We start from the raw sequence: 20,650 nt of genomic DNA on the forward strand, positions 1-20,650 counted from the left end.
TTTACATGTCAACTTGACTAAACAAAGAAATACCTAGAGAACTGGTAAAGCATTAGTTTTGGGTCTATTTGTGAAGGTGTTTCCAAGAAGCTGGTGTGAGTCTGAGTAAACTTAGGAAGGATAATCTGCCTTGATGTGTATGGGCATGAGCCAATTGGTGGAGGCCCATACAGAATCCAAAGAGGCAAATCAGCTCTTGGAATCAGGGTACGTTCTTCTCCTGCCTTTGACATCAGGGTCTCTGGGCTTTGGATTCCAGGGTTTAGCTGTCAGTTGAATTATCAGGTCTCAGATTTCTGTGAGGTACATCACACACTTCCTTGACTCTTGAGGCTATTAGACTTCTGGCCAGTCATAGGAATCCACACCATACACAATCTTGTGAATCAATTACCCTATTAAATCCCCCCACTTCCTCTGGATAACTCTGATCAGTTTAGCTGCACTCTTTCAAAGAATGGATACTCTCATGTCTTCAAATATCACTTTTCTACAAATGCCTATGAATAATGCATCTTTAGCTAAGGAATCTCTCTGGGCACCCTATAATTCAAATTGTCCAACATTAAGTGTGCCACTTTGATATGAAGACGGCCTTCTTCACTAATTCATTTTGAGAATCATCTACATTTGAATTCTACTGCAACACATTTTTCTGTTGCTCAATACCACTTAAATGTGATGAGGTCTCTTCTGGACCAGATGTTGATTTGCCTGGTAACAAGAAAGCACAGCAATGACGGCATTACCCATAAGGAGCTAACAAGTAAAGGTTTGGAAAGATGGGCAGCAATGGCCCACACCTGTCGGTCCAGCTACTCAGGAGATGGGAGAGCTGAGGATCATGATTCAAAGCCAGGCTGGACAGAAGTCATTGAGTCTTTCCTATTAGCAAAAAGCTAGAAGTGGAGGTATCTCTCAAGTGGTAGAGCACTAGATTTGAAGGATAAAGCCAAGTAAGTAAGAGAGGGAAGTTCTTAGGTCAAGCCCCCAAACTGTCATGTGCACATAACACATACACACATGGCTTTGCTGGGTGGAGGAGACAGGCTGTAAACCCAAGAGTAACAATAATCTAAGGACAATCTGAAAGGGAAGACACTAGCTAATAGTGGTGGTACAATACAAAATGCTTTCTTAAGAGTTAATTTTTAATATCCTGAGTTCACTGCTACACTAATGTCAAGCCATTCTGGCCTTCGGATCCTGGCATGTGTACTCATAGAGATCAATGCAGTTGCAGCTCAGAGTTGTGTAGAATAACTGGAATGGCAGCATTAAGTCCTTATCAAACACCCAATGCTCATAACCACAGGTCCTTGTCCCAATGGACAGTACTCCTCAATGCATACAAACAACTATGTTGTTACAATCCAACAACTATGAAGGAAGCTTTAGACGTCTCTATTGCTAAATAATTTCCTTTCATATTCATGTTTTATTTGCTTTACCTTAAATCGCCCTCTAATGAGGCTGACATCTACTACCGCTGATTATATGAAAGCTAAAATGTTGTTAAACATTCCTGAAAGCCCTGCTTCCAATTTTCAGGAGGAAATTAAATAATGTATAAATCAAATACTGGGCCCAAGCCCAGACAACTGAACATCGTTTTGTCCTTTCAAGGCAAAGAGGAAGTGTCTGCTGTGGTAGGGACATGCCAAGAGAAATAAAGCTTAACCTCTGCTGCATGTGAAAGGGATTTCAGATAATTGGGGTGTCTGCAAATGGGTTAAAAATGAGACCACATACTAACCCGAACTTTCCATGCAAGTAAAAAAGGATCAAGAGCTAACCCCCACCTTAAAAACAAAGTAAGTTAAGAACAGGATATAGCCTTCAAAATTATACTTTGAAGGGAAAGCATTAGGAACTGAAAGGAGAAAGGGAAATAACCTATAACCATTTACTACTGGCTCACAATTTTATTTCTTTGTAATTGTAATCTCTAAACTCAAAGTGGGGGAAGGGAGAAGAGAGAAAGGTGACAAGGCAGGAGCCAGAATGAGAAAATTTAATGTGTGAATGAAGATATAGGATGGGGGGAAAAATCACTTTATTTAGATCAGGAGTGAGTAAATATATATTATAATTTGCCAGACTTTCTCATGATCCATACCCTGCACCAAGTGCTACATTTATTACAATCTGGTGACTCTGCTGATACATGGTCATCCAAAGACCACAGTTTCTAGTAGGTTTCACTGTTGATGCTGTATATTCTGTATACATATTAGCTCCACTCCCTGTTAAAGATACTTACTACTGGAACAAATACCTCAGAGAAACAAAGGAATGATTTATCTTGGATCATGGCTCAGCCTATGGGCAAGCTGGCTTCATAAGCCCTGAGTTTATAGAATGGAAAAACAACATGGCAGCAGAGGCTGCTCACCTCCTGGTGGTCAGGGAGTACAATGGCAGCCAGGAAGGGGCCTGGGACAAGACCCACCTTCCAAAGACACACTTGCAGTGACTTCGTTCCACCACTACCTAATAATACCATAAAATTATGAGTGGATCCTGACTGGATCCACTAGCTGGGTACGTAGGAAGCTTTTGTGGGATCACTGCATAGTCAAACTGGAAAACTGTGTTAAAAATCCTCTATGTTTAGTTACTCAGGAGGTTGAGATCGAAGGATCACAGTTCAAAGCCAGCATGGGCAGAAAAATTCATGAGACACTTACTGCAATTAACAACAGAAAAAGGTTTGGGGACAGTGCCAGGCTCTGAGCTCAAGCCCAGAACTGGTTAAAAAAGAAAACCAAACAAAACCTAGAATAATTAAAAAAAAAATACTCTGTGCTTTGGCTATGTGTCCCTCTCATCTATGAACCTCTAGAAAGCACTGGTCTTTTACCTCCTACTCAGTGTTGCCTTTTCCAAAACATGATTTATTTAGAACCATACACTTTGTAGCATTTTCTGAATGGCTTCTTTCATTTAGCAATCAAGTTCTTTCATATACTTCCTGGTTCACTTATGGGTAGTGCTGCATTGTTTGGATGTGTGGTAGCAGATTCATCTGTTCACCTATTAAGACACCTTAGTGGCTTTGGCCTCCACTGTTGTAATGCTGGTTTCTTGACTTCTTTGTCTGGCTTTATACTCAAAGGGCATAATGGTCACTACAGTGCTAAGACTTACATACTTTTTACTACAAGTATGAGGAAATTGTGGGTCACAAGTTAAGTGACACATGGAACCAGGCTCTTCCCAGTGCATTAGTCTCAGCTTTGACTCCAACATCTAATTGTACCTAATGGTATTTACTCATTAGCAACTTGTGGTCCAACAATCTTCAAGTTTCTGAATTAGATTGCTTAATTTAAATGTCATGGGCTTTTGTTTCCTGCATGCACTCTTATGAAAGAAGAAATGTGAGCTAGATGAGTGGGCTCCTGCCCGTAAGCCTAATTATTTGAGAGGTAGAGATCAGGAAGATCGCAGTTTGATACCATCATGGTCAAAAAAAAGTTTGAGAGATCCCATCTCAACCAACAAAACTCTGGTTGCAAGCCTGTCATCTCTGCTACACAGAAAGCACAAATGGAGAATTGTTATCTAGGGTGGCTGGACAAAAATGAGACCCAACTTGAAAGATCATGCAATGAAAAAGGGCTGTAGGCATGATTCTAGTAGTAGGTTGCTGATCTGGCTAAGTGCAATTCCAGAGTCAACATCACAATACTTCCAAACAAATGATCTGCTTGCTAATATAAAAGACAAAATATTCAAGTACCATTTATCTTAGAAGGAAAACATCTTTCTATTAACTTTGAAGTTACTGCTAAACATCATGATAAAAACAGATTCCTAACATTTTGCCTTTATCCAAAAACAGTTCAAAATTTTATCCCATGTACTGATGGAATAGAATCTTTAGATCTCTAAAGATACTTTGCAATAAATAAAAAGCATAAGTTACTATGATCAAGAATGTAAATTTCTAAGACAACAGCATTTTAACCAATGCATCAAAATAGCATTAAAACAACAATAAAGTAGAAATACTAAGAGCTGAAAATACACTCTACCTGGTGACTTGCCATTCCTAGTGTCTCATGACTACCAGAGCAAGTGATTGCTAAACAGTAATGCTGCCCTCTAAGGTGTCGTCTTCTCCTAATCCCTAGAAACTGAGCACATGCATGTTACATGGCAAGGGGATACTAGCATTACACATGGAATTAAGATTGCTAAGCACTTGATATATTACCACAGGACTTTATCCTAAGTAACGCGTATAGTTCCAGTATCAGAAGGTCCTTTAAATATATACCAGGAAGCTGGGTGCTGGTGGCTCATGCCTGTTAAGTATAGCTACTCAGGATGCTGAGATCTGAGGACTGCAATCTGAAGCCATATTGAGCAGATAAATCCGTGAGATTTTAATTTCAACTAACCATAAAAGGGTGTGCTCTGTGGGGACGGGGGAGGGAGGACACTGAAAGTGGTTCAAGTGGTAAAGTGTCAGCCAGGAACAAAAAAGTTAAGGGAAAGTACCCAGGATTGAACTCAGCCCAAGACTTGAAGCTGCCGGTTTCGACACAGGAAAGGGAAATGGGCCAGCAGCCACGAAATGCAGTAAGCCTCAAGAAGCTAGAGAACAATCAAAGAAATATGAAGCTGGGCGTGGTGGCTCATGCCTGTAATCCTAGCTACTGAGATTTGAGGATCAAGGTTCAAAGCCAGCCCCAAGAACAAAAGGACCTGAGACTCTCTATCCAATTAATTCTTCTAGAAAATGGCAAGTGCGGCTTGGCTCAAGGATAGGCTGGCAGCCTTGAGCTGAAGAGCTCAGGGACAGCACTCAGGCTGAATTCAAGCCTCAAAATCCACCAGAAAAAACAAGAAAAGAAAAGAAATTCTCTAAAATGAGCACAGCCTCACTGATTTTTAAATTCAGTTTAGTGATAGCCTAGCTGCCAATTTTCAACTTCCTGAACTTTAAGATGACAAATGTGTATTAAGTTACTAGATTTGTGATAAGTTGCTACAGCAGGAATAGGAAAATAACTTATATGTAAAGGAATATAACTTCATTAACTGAAATAAAAGTAGCTGGAAAGTTGATTGCAACAGGAGAGATAATGATCAAATACCTATTATTTCTATTAAAAGTGCTTAACTTTATCACCTGAAAATAGTAATAATACAAAAGTCATAAAGTACTGGTGGTTCACATCCATAATCCTAGCTAATCAGGAAGTGGATGATTCTGTTTTGAAGCCATTTCAGGCAGAAAAGCCCGTAAGACTCTTTCTTACCTTCACTAACCAGCAAAAAGCCAGAAGTGGAGCTGTGGCTCAAGTGATGGAGCACTAGCCCTGCAAGAAAGAGTTAACGGACAGGGCCCTGAGCTCAACTACTGGCAAAAAAATAAAACAAAAACAAAATAAAAACAGTAAAACAGTCAGTCACATGTGTGAACTGCACTTTTCATAATAAATCTGTGTTACTTAACTATGAAAGTATTACTATTGCTGTCTTTCCCGCCTCAGAGAGGACCACAATGTTGCTCAATGTATTACAGCTGCTAAATTGCAAGTCTAGTAATGCCACTGCTTCTCCACCAAGCAACCTTGTCCCCTTCGCCACACCCACCATGCCTCTGCAACCTTACACCACTGTATTGTCCACTGTGTACAGCTGCAGCATCTTTTCCACTTCTTTTCCTGTCCTCCAAGAGATCAAAGTCATCCAAACAAAACCCTGGTAAGATGATGTGAAAAAATAAGGAACAAGCGAGGTGCTAGCTTTGAATGAACCAGGCCACAGGTTCAAGGCCCAGGACCGCCACTACCAGCAATGAAAAGCAACAGAGGAGAATACTAGAAGGGTAGTGTGGTCCTCTGTAGTTCTCACCGTAGGTCCCCCAATTCACAAAGGAAATGCAGACTCAAGAAAAGAAATGGAGTATTTTACAGATATAGCCATTTATGCTGTTTATATTTCATTGGAACACATGAAATAAGGATGGTAGAACAAAGGAGAGAAGGGTAAAACAAGTATGTGTGAGAAAAAAGGACTGCAGAGAAAATAAAAGCATACAATTCAATCAAAATATAAACTGTTTCCAGAACATCTGGATGAGAAGGTGAATACATTTGTACAACTCAAAGAACAACAAACCTGCTTCATCACGTAGTGGTTGAGTCACAGTTGTATTCCAACTCATCAAGTCACTTCCTTTGAGAAGTTATGACCATCAGTAAACTTGACTGTGAACAAAATATTTCAGACGGCAGGGTTGCCCCAACTCTGGTAAGATGCTTGTCTCACATTTGCCCATAAAAGAATTATATCCTCTCCTTACCAGATAGCCTCTCCAAACACATGGGCTATTTAGTGTGGGGAGTATATTTATCATTTCCAGATTAAATCAGTGCCTTCAGCACTTGTACTAGAGAACTGGGTAACAGGATGTGATGGGCCTTTAAGAAATCATAACCTCTTATATAATCTGGATGGTGCCTATGTTTGGATGGTCCAAATTTGTTATCAAATATCAGAAATCATACCCATGATAAAAGGTCTCTTTATCTATCAATCTGTGAAGCACCAGGCAGCCATAAAATATGCCACCACAGTTATGACTTCAGGGTGCTATGGGCAGGTTTCAAATGACTCCTTAAGGCCTATGTGTTAGAAGCCTGGTTTCCCCAAAAGGCACTAGTGAAAGGCTGCAGGATGTTTAAGAGGTGGAGCCTACTGGCAGATCTTTAAGTCATTGTGCCCTTAAGGGGCACAAGACCACTCCCACCCCTTTCCTCTTTTGGCTTCTTGAGTATTAGGTGAGTGTTTTTGTTCTGCCATATGCTTCTGCCAAGATATAGTGCCTTGCCACAGGCTAAAAAGCAACAAGTCGATTAATCAGAACTGGAAACTTCCAAATCCTGTCAGCCTTAGATCTCAGCCTCTGCTAGGAGGAATGAGCTACAAGCACTGGACTCAGTCAAATTAATTCTTTCGAAAGTAAATATAAGCTTAGGTTGCTGAGTAGGCAAAAAAACAAACAAACAAAACAACCAGAAAGTTATAGTAGAAGCTTGACTTGAGTAAAAATGTCAAACAGACTAGACTTTTAATGCAGACAGGCCCTGAGCTAGCTGTAATTAAATAAAACTAAAGTATTAGGGATCATCTGTCACCTGAGTTTATTCATTCCTATGTTACTGTAGAGAAAAATACCATTAGTTTATGACAAAAACTTTCGTCAGCAGGTGACCATCCACATATACAAAGCCTTTCCTTTCTCTTTAATACACCTGAATTATATACAATTTTCTATACAAATTCAAAGAAATGGGGGGAAATTAAATATGTCTAGACAATTACAGGGGACCAGATTCCATGCAATGGAGTATACACAGTTGAAAAAAAAAAAAGGCTTAAGGCAGTCTGTACAGAATCTCCATTGCAGCATACCTTGTAAAACTCTCAGGACAAACTTGGTTGAGCCTTGGAAATAGCTAATTTTGCACAAGCTTCTCAACTCTCCTGACCATACCCAGAAAATACATTTACAGTCAATTTTTACTTCTTAGTTTATAAGAAGACTCCTTTCTTCTAGTTGAAAGCAAAATCATTCTTTGTGCCAGTGATCCCAGTTCTCTGTGAGCTTTACCCATTTTTCCAGATTTTTCCCTTAGGTATTTCTAACTCATCTTTCTACTGAACTTTCCTCTGAGACCTAAAAGTACATTCAGGTCATTTCCATCCTATCCTCTCCCTAATTTTCCCTTTACTTACTAATTTTTTCCCTCCCCCTTTTTTTCTCTCTTAAAATTCCAAAATGATAGCTACAGTAATATCTTTCTTTAGTTGCTATAATCATTTCCGTTGTTTTGTTTACTGAACAAATACTATGTAAGCTGTTGTGAAAGACAAGCCCTGACCTCTTTCCCCTTGAAAGCCACCAACCCTAACAGAATAGGGCTCCATCCTTACACCCTCATTGACTCTTGCTTATTTACCTTTTTACAGATCCCCTGTGTTCAAACACAGTCACACAGAGGTTGGGGCCTCAAACTATAAATATAAAAAGAACACAAGTCAGTCTATGAGAAACTGTCAAAAAGCAATTACCATTGAAAAATAAAAAAGGAAATTCCATATGTATCAGTTTCTTTTTTCAGACTGTGACTGAGTGAAAAATACTGACTAAAAAAAAATGTTTATGGAAAGAATCTGAAATTTGAAAAAACTGCAGTCTGAGAAACTCCATAATATGTAATATTTTAGGACTAAAGCATTCCAGGTACGAAAGGCACCGCCCATGTTAAGAGTACCAGCAGCGCATTCGATAATACCTTGCTTGTGCTTAGTCTCAGGTGCAGCTTCCTCATATTGTGTTATGAAAGTGTCTAACAGCCTATTAAAAAGACATGTTCTTCACAAAAGGAAAGATAGAAGGAGGTATTTAGAAGAGGACATATTTGAGAACAATTTAATCTCTGCATTACAACTGTCAACCAACATTTAATAGTTTTAGTAACATTAAGTATCTTTAATCTGCTCATCTAACCTGAGCAAGAGTCATTTTTATTTATGATGAGGAAACGACACAGGTAGGAAATGGTACCTTGGCTCTTACATTTACATCTTTCTCAGTCCACAGTTCATTTCATATGGCAATAAATGTTCCTAAGAGACAGTTGTCACAAATATTGGTGGTAAGCTTTTTCTATTTATATTAGAAATCAGTTTTCCATCACCTTAGATAAGCCAAAGTGTGTGACTCTACCAAAACCTATTTTAGCATTAAAAACATATTTCGAGTATCACTCAAACCAATTTATACGGAAGTCTGAAGGTGGAGAAGCATATATTAAGTGGCTTATATAAGAATTTGGGAGAAACTAGCTTGAAAAAATAGAGACAAAGAATTTGGAAGAAAATAAAGAGACTATCAAGAAGTTCTACTGTCACTGCCATGGGCTTAAGCAACTCTCCACAGATGGAGGTTTTCCTGGATACCAGCCTTGGGGGCTAGCTTATTGGACAGGTCCCAACTAACATACCTTTCCTATAAGGGGCTCCCATATTTGGCTCTAAAATACTGTGTGAAATTTGTTGCTAACCAGCTTTTCATTCAACATCTACTTCCTTTCTGACTAATGCTTCTTGTCAGTTGACAGCAGTTTTAAACCTTTGCCAAGGAATCAGTACAACAGGTATGCCAGCACAAGGTGTTCTGGTGAATGACTGCTTTGGTATAAACATCCTATCTAAAATAGCCCTTAGGTAAGTTGAATTAATGCACTTTGCCAATTTAAGTAGAAGTTAGAATGAACTGTAACATACATTTACTTTCCTAACAAAGAGAGACAAAGGAAAAAGGCCACTGCTGTATTATTTTGATTTTATAAAAGGTTTTATCCAAACATCTCTCAAATGACATTGAACTTGACAGTCAACTATTTTTTTGGGGGGGGGGTGGTGGTTATGGGGCTTGAACTAGGCCTGGGTACTGTCCCTGAGATCTACAGCTCAAGACTACTTCCCTATTCCTGGGCCTGGGCAGTGTCCCTGAGCTCTTCAGCTCAAAGCTACTGTCCTACCCCTTGAGTCTCAGCCCCACTTCCCGTTTTCTAGAGGTTAATTGGAGATAAGAACCTCAGGACACAGATCTCAGCCTCCAAAGTAGCTAGGTTTACAGCTGTGAGACACCACACCCAGCTGACAGTCAAATATTCTTAAGGAAGTCCAAAAGCAGAACCACCAAAGATCTCAGGACATGAAACAAATGGCTTTGAAAGCTACCAGATAAACTGTCCATTTCAATGAAAAAGCAATGTCAAAATTTCTTAAGGAAAATTTTAGCAAAATCCAAGTTTTACACACTATTCACAGTTTTTTGGTTGGCAGAGGGGCTTGAACTCTGGGCCTGAGCATTTGTACTGTCAAGAGTTTCTAAGGATCTCATTGTTCTGGTATCAGGATAGGATCTGTGTGGGGGATTTAGAAGCATACCTCCAGAGCACTAACACCTTAAGATTCCAGGTTTCTGGAAGCATTGTAACATAAGCATGACCACATTAACTGTCCTAACAGGATTAACTCTAATGAATTCTTAATACAATTAAATTTGGGACAATTAGAACACACAGATTTTTTTTTTAACACAAAAGAGGATCATAAAGATCACATTCCTATTCCCTTATTAGCAATGACTTTTGCTCTGATGGAGCCTTTTCATTTACAAGGAAGTCATTTATTGGCCACTAGATAGATCTGCAAGTGATAGGTCTCTGCCTGAAGAGTGTCCACTGAAACAAATATTAGAGAATATTGCTTGCAGAATATGACCTCTCTTGACTTTTTAAAAAAATCTGATGATTCATTTAGGTGCTAATATCACATAAAAGACATCATTAATCATCACAACTGAGACTCAAATAAGAGGGCCATGTGGGGCCATAAAGGTTGCGTCTACACAATGGTGCTCAGCTGAGAGGTCATTAAGAGCAGGAATGCAGCCATGCTCTAGTTGATGAGCTTTGTGCAGGAGTGGGAAGTTGTCACCAGGTTCAAGAAAGGAGCACTATCTTCTTATGTGCTGAAAGATGCTTGGCTAGCTAGATCATTCTGTCTTTACACACAGATGCCACTCCATCTTTTAGTACAAATCTGACAGTGACATTCAATACCATTTTCAATGGTTCTCCACTGAAAAGGAGAAAGGACAGTAGAGATGACATCCAAATTAACTTCACATATAAGTCTGACCTTTTTCTTGCTTCATATCCCCTACTAGTTCTACCTGATTCTTTCTACTGGTCATATTTAACCTACATTATAGACCCTTCCACTCTCTTTCCTTTATTTCTACCTTTCTATCTACCAGGGAAACTACTTGGGGATCTCCTCAACATTCAATAAAACTCAGTTCACCTATTTCCTCTAGGTATCAATGTATCACCTTTCTTTCTGAGTATCACTAGAACATGCCACCTAAACACATGACCACAGAACTTAGTTGTCTATAGATCTGCTCTATAAACTTCAAGTTTTAGATACTGGGGAAATAGATGGATAAACAGGTATGTAGCCCAAAGTTCCTAGTTTTGGTGCGTAGATACTTTTTGGAAATACTGAAAGGTAGGTAAACACAATTACTGTAAAGAGAAATACATATCCATGTACAAACAGTAAAATCCTATATAGTTTGTTATCTCTATCCACAAAAGGACATCTTTAGGTTTAGAGATGGTAAAGAGAAGCCTGATCTGTATAAAATTGTCTCAGATTCTTCTGTTGACTCAGAAGCATGGACTGACCAAAATCAAGTCTTTTAGGAAGAAGGGAATAATTCAGGGCCTTCTGTTAGCTTGCTTGTACTCTATGACTTGAGTCATGCCTCTTAGAGATGGATGCCTGGGATGGCTTCAAACTGTGATCCCAGATCTCAGCTTCCTCAATAGACATTATTACAGGCCTGGGCCACTGACACCTACAAAAAGTACTATTAAAGTCAATATTCTGGCTGGCAAAATGTCCCAGAACAAACATTACTTATTGTTACTTATCCCATGTCAATGTAAGTATGAGATATCAAGTGTGCTGCTGGATTCTAAGAAGTGCAAAATCTAGTCTCTGCTCTAGAGAATCTTTCAGGAGATGAGGCAGACATTCCTATTAAAGTAGTTGCAAGGAACATTATCCTATGAACTAAACAACTAGCATGGAAGCAAGTGTTAAGGAGCTCAAAAGGAACAGTTTCTTCTGGTGGCGGTCAAGGTGGCTGTATGACAGTAAGTAGTAATTCCAGTTGTTTAAGAAAAGAGTATTTTGAAATTCCAGGGTCAGAGGCAGAATTTTAAGAGAAAGGCTCAAAAGAGAAAGATGATCTCCAACAGAAATAGAAGGCTAACTGGTTTTAGAGGCATGTTTTCACAGGGTAGTCTCTCCTTAGGTGGCATAGAGGGCTCCAGGAAGTCTACAGGTGGCTGCTATGGGCAACAGTACCCTGGCTTCACCCAACCTCTCTCTAAAGGCAGTAACTGAAGATCCTGAGACCAGGCCAGAGCTACTGTCCTGCTGATAAATAAATAAGATGTGTTGTTAGGTAGCCTGGTCAGATTAACAGTGGAGTGACTCCATGCTCTAATTCATTAGCTCTGATTTCTCAGTTGAGGGAATACAGTCAGAAGACACTTCAGAAGCAGGAACAGCACAGACATTCTAAGTGGCTATAATTGCTCTTCCTGTTTTCACTGTGTGGGAGAGAAAAAAAGATGTCAAAAGGAACGTTAATTAGCAAGACAGAAAAGTAATTTAAGGCTTTCCTTTTATTAGCTATAACAGCTCAAGCCTGTTAAACAGAATGCTTCTTGAATTAATGAGGTACACCAAAAAGGTGTGTTTTGTTTTGTTTTGTTTTTTTGAACATCAAACTGGCATGAAGACCGTGGCTATTATTAGCCTTAAAAAGGCTCAGAACGCAAAACAGAATCTAAGAATCATATACATCACTTTAATTTTAAAAACAAGGATAAACAGACTAAGTTTAGATGAAAACCTAGTTTGAAAACCTGATGTGAAATGTATTTAGCTCTAATAAAGTGTCTTAAATTACAAGTCTTACATTTTAAAGGAGGTAAAATAGTAGGCAAAAAATTTTACCACCTAGTTTTTAGATAAATGACCTGGTTACTGAGGCAATATACTATCATGTAGCAACATCAACACATATTTTAGTGGCCGATATAATAAATACTGAACTGCTAAGCAGAAAGGGAAAAAGGTAGCTCTACCTTTGTGAAACGCTATTTATGTGTCAGAATTTGTTTCTTGGCACTTTTATATTTGTTATCTATCTCCTTTAAATCCCAAAGCAATTACTTTTCTTTCTTTTTTCTTTTTCTTTTTTTCTTTTGCCAGTCTTGGGTGTTTCTCAAGGCTAGCGTTGTACCACTTGAGTCACAGCACCACTTTGGGCTTTTTCTGTGTATGTGGTACTGAAGAACTGAACCCAGGATTTTATGCATGCTAGGCCATACACCTGGCTCCGCAAAGGAATTTCTATCACAGGAAAATTTTTAGAAATAAAACAAGTTTTGAGGATGAATTAATGGAACAATGACACTCACTTGATACTATAATTTGTATATCACTTGGGGGGGAGGCATGAGGGAAAGGTTAACTGTGTTGAAAAAGAAAGTTACTTACTACCTTACTTATGTAACTGTAACACCCCCACCCCTTGTTTATGACCATTAAAGATATTTTTAAAAAGGAAAAAAGCCAAAAAAACAGGATTCAACAACGTTAAATAATTTGTTGAAGGCTATCTTGGAAGAAAAAAGAAAGGAGCTATCATGCTATTAAGTCTATTCAACTTTGACACCAAATCTCTTCCATCTACTCCATTGCTTCTGTAGGATGCTCAATGCTCAAGTTTTGATATATAAATGCTTTGACTATCTATTTACAAAATGTATAGTCAATCCCTTGGCTCCGGGGGAGATACAGATGCCCTTGAGTTCTGATGGGGTTATTCCTGGATAACCCATCCTAACTTGAGAGTATTTTAAGTTGCACATGGATCAAACATTTCTTGCCTACTGAGGACAGAAGCTTAGAACATAGCACAAGACCAGTGAGTATCCCAGTTGTTTCCCACTGGTGTGTGCGGCTCCACCACAAAAGCTCAGCCCCTCAGGAGACTACCTGAAGTTTGTTGCTCCCTGCAGACTGGGAAGAGATCAAAATTCAAAGTATGCTTTCTATTAAATAGCTGTCACTTGAACCATCAGAAAGCTGAAAGACTCAAGTCAAACCATCCTAAACCAAGGACCATCTGTGCTACCAATTCCATTTAATGAGATAATCACAAAAAGGAAGATAACAGCCAAGTGCAAATAAAAGCTCAACTGTCAGTAAATTCCTATGCAGAGGAAATTATGTATTTTAATCATCACCTCCCTTCCCAAGCACAGGCAGACAGAGGAATGAGCCTGTTTGTGGCTTTCATGTATGCCTATTTGTTATGGTTACATTTCCTGTCAGAGATGTTTGCTAAAAGTAACTAGTAAGTTGATAAAAGACAAATGAATAAAGTGGAATTTTCTAGAAATAACTTAAATCAAAGCAAAAGAACAATAGCCAGAACCAAAAAAAGACGTATTTCCTCTTGAGCTGAATTCCTATCTACTTTTTAACTGGCAATGGGGCTTTCCATTTAGGACTGGAAGCCAGACAACCAGGGCGGTAGCAGCCAGGGAATGAGAGGCAGGAGGCAGAGAAGGGCTGAAGGATGCTGCCTGACCAGCTTCAGCTTCTCCACAATGACTGCACTCCCCCCCTCCCCTACAGGCTGCCAAGGAACTTCCTTTCCCACACAGCTGGGGCTTCAAGCCTGCTTTACTTCTGGGATATCCTCCTTCCTTAGGGAAGGCAATGGAGACATAGGGTACAAAGTATGTTGAGCTTTGGGGGCTGTCTCATGGACCAATGTTCATTGAGCAAATGAGTCACAAGATGAAATGAAAATGTTTTCCAAAGTATCTTTGCTGCAATCCCAGTCATGAAAAGTACCAGCATTGTAGCCATCTTAATCATCTTTTGCAAGTTTTTAATTGAAAAAAAAAATAACACATGTTCATTACACTTCAACATTTTGCTTCTAAAAAACAAGTTGAGTGCCAAGAATGTGCTCACCTCTGCACACCGGGCCAAATTCTTATTCTTATAGCTCAGAGTACAGCTAAGTAAAATTATTTGCATCTATTTTTGAATAATATATTTCTTCCTGTGCAGGCAATTAATTGAAAGTAAAGTGGGAAGCTCCTCTTTTTTTTTTTTTTTTTTTTTTTGCCAGTCCTGGGCTTGAGCTCAGGGCCTGAGCACTGTCCTTGGACTTTCTCAAGGCTAGAGCTCTACCACTTGAGCCTCAGCACCACTTCCGGCTTTTTTCTATGTATGTGGTACCGAGGAATTGAACCCGGGTCTTCATGTATGCTAGGCAAGCACTTTAACCACTAGGCCAAACTCTCGGCCCTGGCAAGCTCCTCTTATGACAAAACATTTGGAAGTCTATTTTTCTTAAGTACAATTAAAATTTTTTTCCTTTTTCTCCTAGTTTATCAAATATTTGTATATTGTGACTGAAGGACACAGTCTTATCCTAGGGAGGAAACAAATGAGAGCTATATACTGGTGAGTTAATATATACTTACAAGTTTATAAAGTAGTAGTAAGCTGTACAAATTAACTCAGATTTGGGATTTCATTTTACTTTTTAAAAATATAAAAACTAGGAGCTGGGAGTTTGGCCTAGTGGTAGAGTGCTTGCCTAGTATGCACAAAGACCCAGGTTCAATTCCTCAGTACCACATACATAGAAAAAAAGTGGGAAGTGGTGCTGAGGTTCAAGTGGTAGAGCTCTAGGCTTGAGAAAGTCCAAGGACAGCGCTCAGGCCCTGAGCTCAAGCCCAGGACTGGCAAAAAAATAAAATTAAATTAAAATTAACAAAAACCCCTAAACTAATATTGGCTTTAAAATATTGTTGTAGCTTTTTCGTTTGGAAGAAAAGACAGAGGAAGGGGCAGGGAGTTTGGCCTAGTGGTAGAGTATTTGCCAAGCATGCATGAAGACCCAGGTTCAATTGCTGGGTACCACATACACAGAAAAGGCCAGAAGTGGTGCTGTGGCTCAAGGGGAAGACCACTAGCCTTGAGAAAGCCCAACGATAGTGCTCAGGTAATGAGTTCAAGCCCCAGGACTGGCAAAAAAAAAAAAAAGACAAAGAAATAAAGAGATCTTACAGTTTACCTAAAGCTAAGTTTTGTCAACATAGCTATCAATTTCCAACTTCTTTTTTTCTTCTTCTTCTTCTTGTGGCTGTCCTGGGGGTTGAATTCAGGTCTGAGTGCTGTACCTGAGCTTTTTTTCTGCTCAAGGCTAGCACTCTACCAAAACATTTGAGCCACAAGTCTACTCCCAGCTTTTCTTTCCAGCCCAGGATGGCTTTGAACTATGACCTTCAGATTCAACCTCCTGAGTAGCTAGGATTACAGAAGTGGGCCACTCAACCATGCCTTCAATGTTCAAAATTAAGAGAGGAAAAAAAAGAGACCAGTTCTTCTTCTGCAAACTATTTAAACAAAACAAATTAAAAAATGGTGGAGAAGGAGGTTAAAATCTGAGGATTATGATTCAAAGTCATACTGGGAAGGAAATTTCATAAGACTCTTATTTCCATTAAGCCACTCAGAAAAAGCCAGGAGTGGTGCTATGGCTAGAGTGCTAGGCTTGAGAAAAACAATCTCAGGGATAGTGCCCAGGTTCTGAATACAAGCCCCAGGACTAGCACCAAAAACATGGCAGAGGATGAAAGAAAGGAGTACAGAAAGCAGGAAGGATGAAGGGAGAGAAAACATGAAAAATGGAGATAGGAAAAAGGATGGAAGGAGGGAGGGTGAATAGAGTGAGGATGGAGGTTTGAGAATGGAGGATGGATGGAAGGAAGGGGCAGGTAGGGAGGAAATATAGGGTTAGAGGATGGAGAGAAACAGGATGGAGAGAAGCAGGATGGAGAGGAAGGAAAGAGGACAGAGGATGAACGCTGGAAGATGGAAAGAGGAAAGATACAGGTTGGAGAGAGGGAGGGTGGAGGTCAGGGGTATGGAAGATGGAGAGATGAAGGTTGGATGAAAAGAGGAACACAGGGTGAGAGGATGCAGGGTGGAGGGAGGTGGGGAAGATGGAGGAAGGGAAGTGAGAGGAAATAGGATGGAGGGAGAGAAGATGGAAGATGGAGAGAAGGTAGAAGAGAGGAAGAATAGAGGCTGGAGAAGGATGGGAGGAAATAAGGAAGAAAGAAGAGAGGGAGGGAGGGAAGCAGGAAGGCAGGCAGGCAGCAAGCAAGCTAGGCCAAAGCAATCCATTCAAAAGAGCTTTACAAGTAATGAAATCCTAATTCGTAGGCAAAAACATTTGACATAAAGATTTACTAAGGAGACAAAAAAATATGTATCTGTCATAAGATAAAGCATGCTGTTTTCCGAGAGGTCTTGCAGTTCTTGCTGTGAATACATCTTCACAGTGCTACTCTGGGGGCCTTGGTCCTGTCCCTGAGCTTTTGGCTCAAGGCTACAGTTGTTTCTGGCTTTTTCTGGTGGTTAACTGGTGCAAAGTGTCTCAAGAACTATACAGCCAGGGCTGATTTTCAGTTATGCTCTGCTTCTCTGGTTCTAGGGATTGGGCCCCGGGCATTGGGGGTGCTAAGATCTATCCCAGTCATCAAGTACTATGAGGATGGTTAGCTTACCTCTGCTCCTGAGTACTTATCCATTTGAAGGACAAGTTCATCCAGGTTCACTTCATTACTAACAGGCATTGAGCGAAACTGCAGAGTGAGTATTTCCTTTCTTGTTGCTGCATCTGGTAGAGGCACATAGATGATTGTGTCAAATCTTCCAGGCCGCATCAATGCCTAGGCAGATGGAACCAAAAAAAGCTCAGAATTATCATTCCATATCAATGTTACCAGGGAGAGGGGACATTTAGTGTCACAGAATAACCCACTACTGTATACTATTAGTAAATCGAGTAATTTCTAGACGAGAGGGTTAGTTACCCTATAACCCTAACTACTCAGGACACTGAGATCTGAGGATCATCATCGTTTCAAGCCAGCCCAGGCAGGAAAGTCCACGAGACTCTTATCTCAAAACAGACTCTTCAGAAAAAGCTGGAAGTAGCACTGTGGCTCAAGAGAAAAGTGCTAGCCTTGAACAAAAGAAGTTCTCAGTCACCGGGCCCAGGGCAAGCTCAAGCCCCAGGACCAGCAAAACAAACCACACAACTTTTGGAGTCCAGAATCTACTTCAAAGGATACAAACACTGTCTAGAGTTTTCTGGAGACAAATCAGTATTTGTTACTCAGAAATGTAACAGAAAATAAAAAGTGACTATTTATTTTAGGGAAATATACACGGTACAATTTAATTTGTCAAAAAACATATTTTTGTTACTGTAAGCTACTAGCTGTTTCATTTTCTTTGAAAATAGCACAGTCCTGATAAAGGAGTATGTCCAGAGCTGAATTTAGTCAGCTGAACTTTCCTAATAATTTACTGACAACTAATATTTAAATTATCTTAATCAGGTTACTAATTCAGTAAAATTTATTGAACTCAGAAAAAAGCATAAATAAGATAGATATGTGTAAAACTGATTGTGGTGATAATTATACCTATCTGTGGATATATGAAAAATGGGATAAAATATTTTAAATGAGCAAATTTGATGATATGTGACATATCCTAGGGAACCTGTCAGAAAATGTATTAGTCCAAAGTGTATGTATGTATGTGTATGATTTCTCTGGGGTAAGAGTCAGCTTTCTATTGGGGGAAAGAGGGGAGCTCTCACCAAGGCAAGAATAACTGGCATATTCTAAGAAACAAAAATCCCCAGTTGGTTCTAGCATAACTAAAGAAGAAAACACGTGGGAACGGAGATCTGGGACAGTGAGGAACAGATCATGAGGCCCAAAGTAAATGATACAAAGTATTCTACTTTTAAAGGGAAGCTACTGTAAGGATTTATGTAGGAAAGTAAAGTTAATATATTTATGTAAAAGACCATTCTAGTGGATTAACACTGAAAAGACTATAATGTGTATAACTAAAATTCCAGAAGGAAAAGAAAATGGAGCAGAAAATGTACTGGTAGTAGTAAGGGCCCCAAAGTCCTCTGAATTGGTAAACTAGTGCACAAAATTAAGAATCTCAGTGAATTTACAGGTGAATAAAAACCATACCTAGACTCATGGTCAAACTGCTGAGATCAAGTACAGGAAATCTCAGGCTGGTGAAGTGGCTCATTCTGATAAGACCCAAGGTCAGCCTTAGGCAAAACCAGAGGGAGAGGAGACCTAATCTGTAAATTACATACAGTTTAAAAGGGCTGGCAGGGTTACTCAAATGAGTGCTTGCCTAGCAAATGTGAAATACTGAGTTCAAATCGGAGTATTGCCCAAAAGTTGAAAAGCCGCTAAGACCGCCTATAGAGACCAATGATTTCCGTGACCAATGACTCTCAAGTCAAAACAATGAAGAACAGAAAATCATCTTTAAGAGTAGAAAAATGTCACCCAAGAATTCTATTTCCACTGGAAATAACCTTTGATTGCGAGGGAAAAGTAAACTTACTTTCTAGGTAAAAGAAAACAACCAAACAACAACAACAATAAAAAAAAGGAATTTGTTCTATAAGTAAATAAAATTACTATCTTAAGCTTTCTTACTTTGTCTTAGTAAGAGAGTAAAACAATAGATTTTCCAATTTATTGGTGCAACAGTTTTCAAAATATTTCACAATGACTCCCTGGCTTTCAGTGAGCTCCTTTCTCACCTCTAAAATGTTGTGTTTTACTTTCAAAACTCTGGGTTTTCGAATGTTTCATAAATCCCTTTTTATGTATTCTATTACCAATACAAAATGATACTCATCAATAGAGAAACAAACTGTTATTCTGGAATGTGACAAACGTAAAAGACAAGGCTACACTGAATCTTAAAAAAAAAAAACAAAAAACCCAAAAAACAAAACAGCTAAGCATCTAGTTGAAGCCAGGTCCCATTTTAGCTGCTAAGGAGGCAGCTGTGAATAACTTCATTATTATGTAAGTTGAAGTCATCCTTTCCATCTTTCAGAAAAACTCAAATTCAAGGCTATTTTGAGACTTCCTTTCTAACAGGTGAAAGAACAACACAGCTAAGGCTAATGACTGAGACACCCAGCCCACACCTGTGCTTGTCTGTGGTGCTGTCCCAAGGCACTGCACATCCGTTGAGTACTCTTCAATACTTCTAACCTTGCCTGGCTGGGCCAGGAGCCAGAGAGGCTTTCTCTGGCCTAATCTTGCCAGTGAAAGCTATATTTTAAAAAATGGGACAGAGCCTTCTTTCTGAAGAATTCTGAACCAGTTTACTCCCTTTCTCAAATGTCTCTAAAAATACTTCTCTGGGATATTAGGGTGGAAGACTGATTGTGAATGATAGAACACTCTGTGAGGTTAAATTCCTGATATGACAACTCAATAGAGAAGCACACCAAGGCTTTCAAAATCTTTGAGCCTTTCTAGTTCTAAGATCCTACAAACATATTGTAGCTTCCTCATTACAACAAAATTTAAAAATCCACAGGATGAATTGTTCTCTGAGACCAGGGTTTGATTCCTCGGTACAACATACATAGAAAAAGGTAAAAGTGGTGCTGTGGCTCAAGTGGTAGAGCTCTAGCCTTGAGAAAGCTCAAGGACAGTGCTCAGGCCCTGAGTTCAACCCTCAGGACTAGCAAAAAATTTAAGGAAAAAACTACAGTCTGGCACTGGTGGTTCACATCTGTAATCCTATTTAGGAGGCTGAGATCTAATGTTTAAGGCTGAAAGTCTGATCAAACCGCCATATATAAGAGGGACTCATCTCCAAAGAATCAGCAAAAAGCCACAAGTCAAGGGAGGGCTCAATACCAGCCTAGAAAGAAAAAGCCAATCAAGAGCAAAGACCTGAGTTCAAGCCCCATGATCAGATTTGCAGGGACATGTGCTTATCTACAAACAGATCCATGAACAAAATGAGCTGGGCCTCCAATGACAAGGTGGCAGAATTTACCAGTTTGAAAAGGCAG

The 20,650-nt window shown here is 39.5% G+C and overlaps 1 protein-coding gene across 1 annotated transcript in view; it reads right to left on the reverse strand.

Moving 5' to 3' along the window:
- LOC150047204 (ATPase family gene 2 protein homolog A-like) overlaps positions 1-20,650 on the reverse strand; it is a 106,341-nt gene that overhangs the window by 16,737 nt on the left and 68,954 nt on the right. The window contains exon 15 of the mRNA XM_090356615.1: positions 17,283-17,447. Within this exon, the coding sequence (XP_090212741.1) occupies positions 17,283-17,447 (165 nt within the window). The remainder of the gene's footprint in view (positions 1-17,282; positions 17,448-20,650) is intronic.

This window comes from Megascapheus bottae, chromosome 23, assembly GCF_031878675.1.
Source record: "Megascapheus bottae isolate mThoBot1 chromosome 23, mThoBot2.hap1, whole genome shotgun sequence".
Lineage (NCBI taxonomy): Eukaryota > Metazoa > Chordata > Mammalia > Rodentia > Geomyidae > Megascapheus > Megascapheus bottae.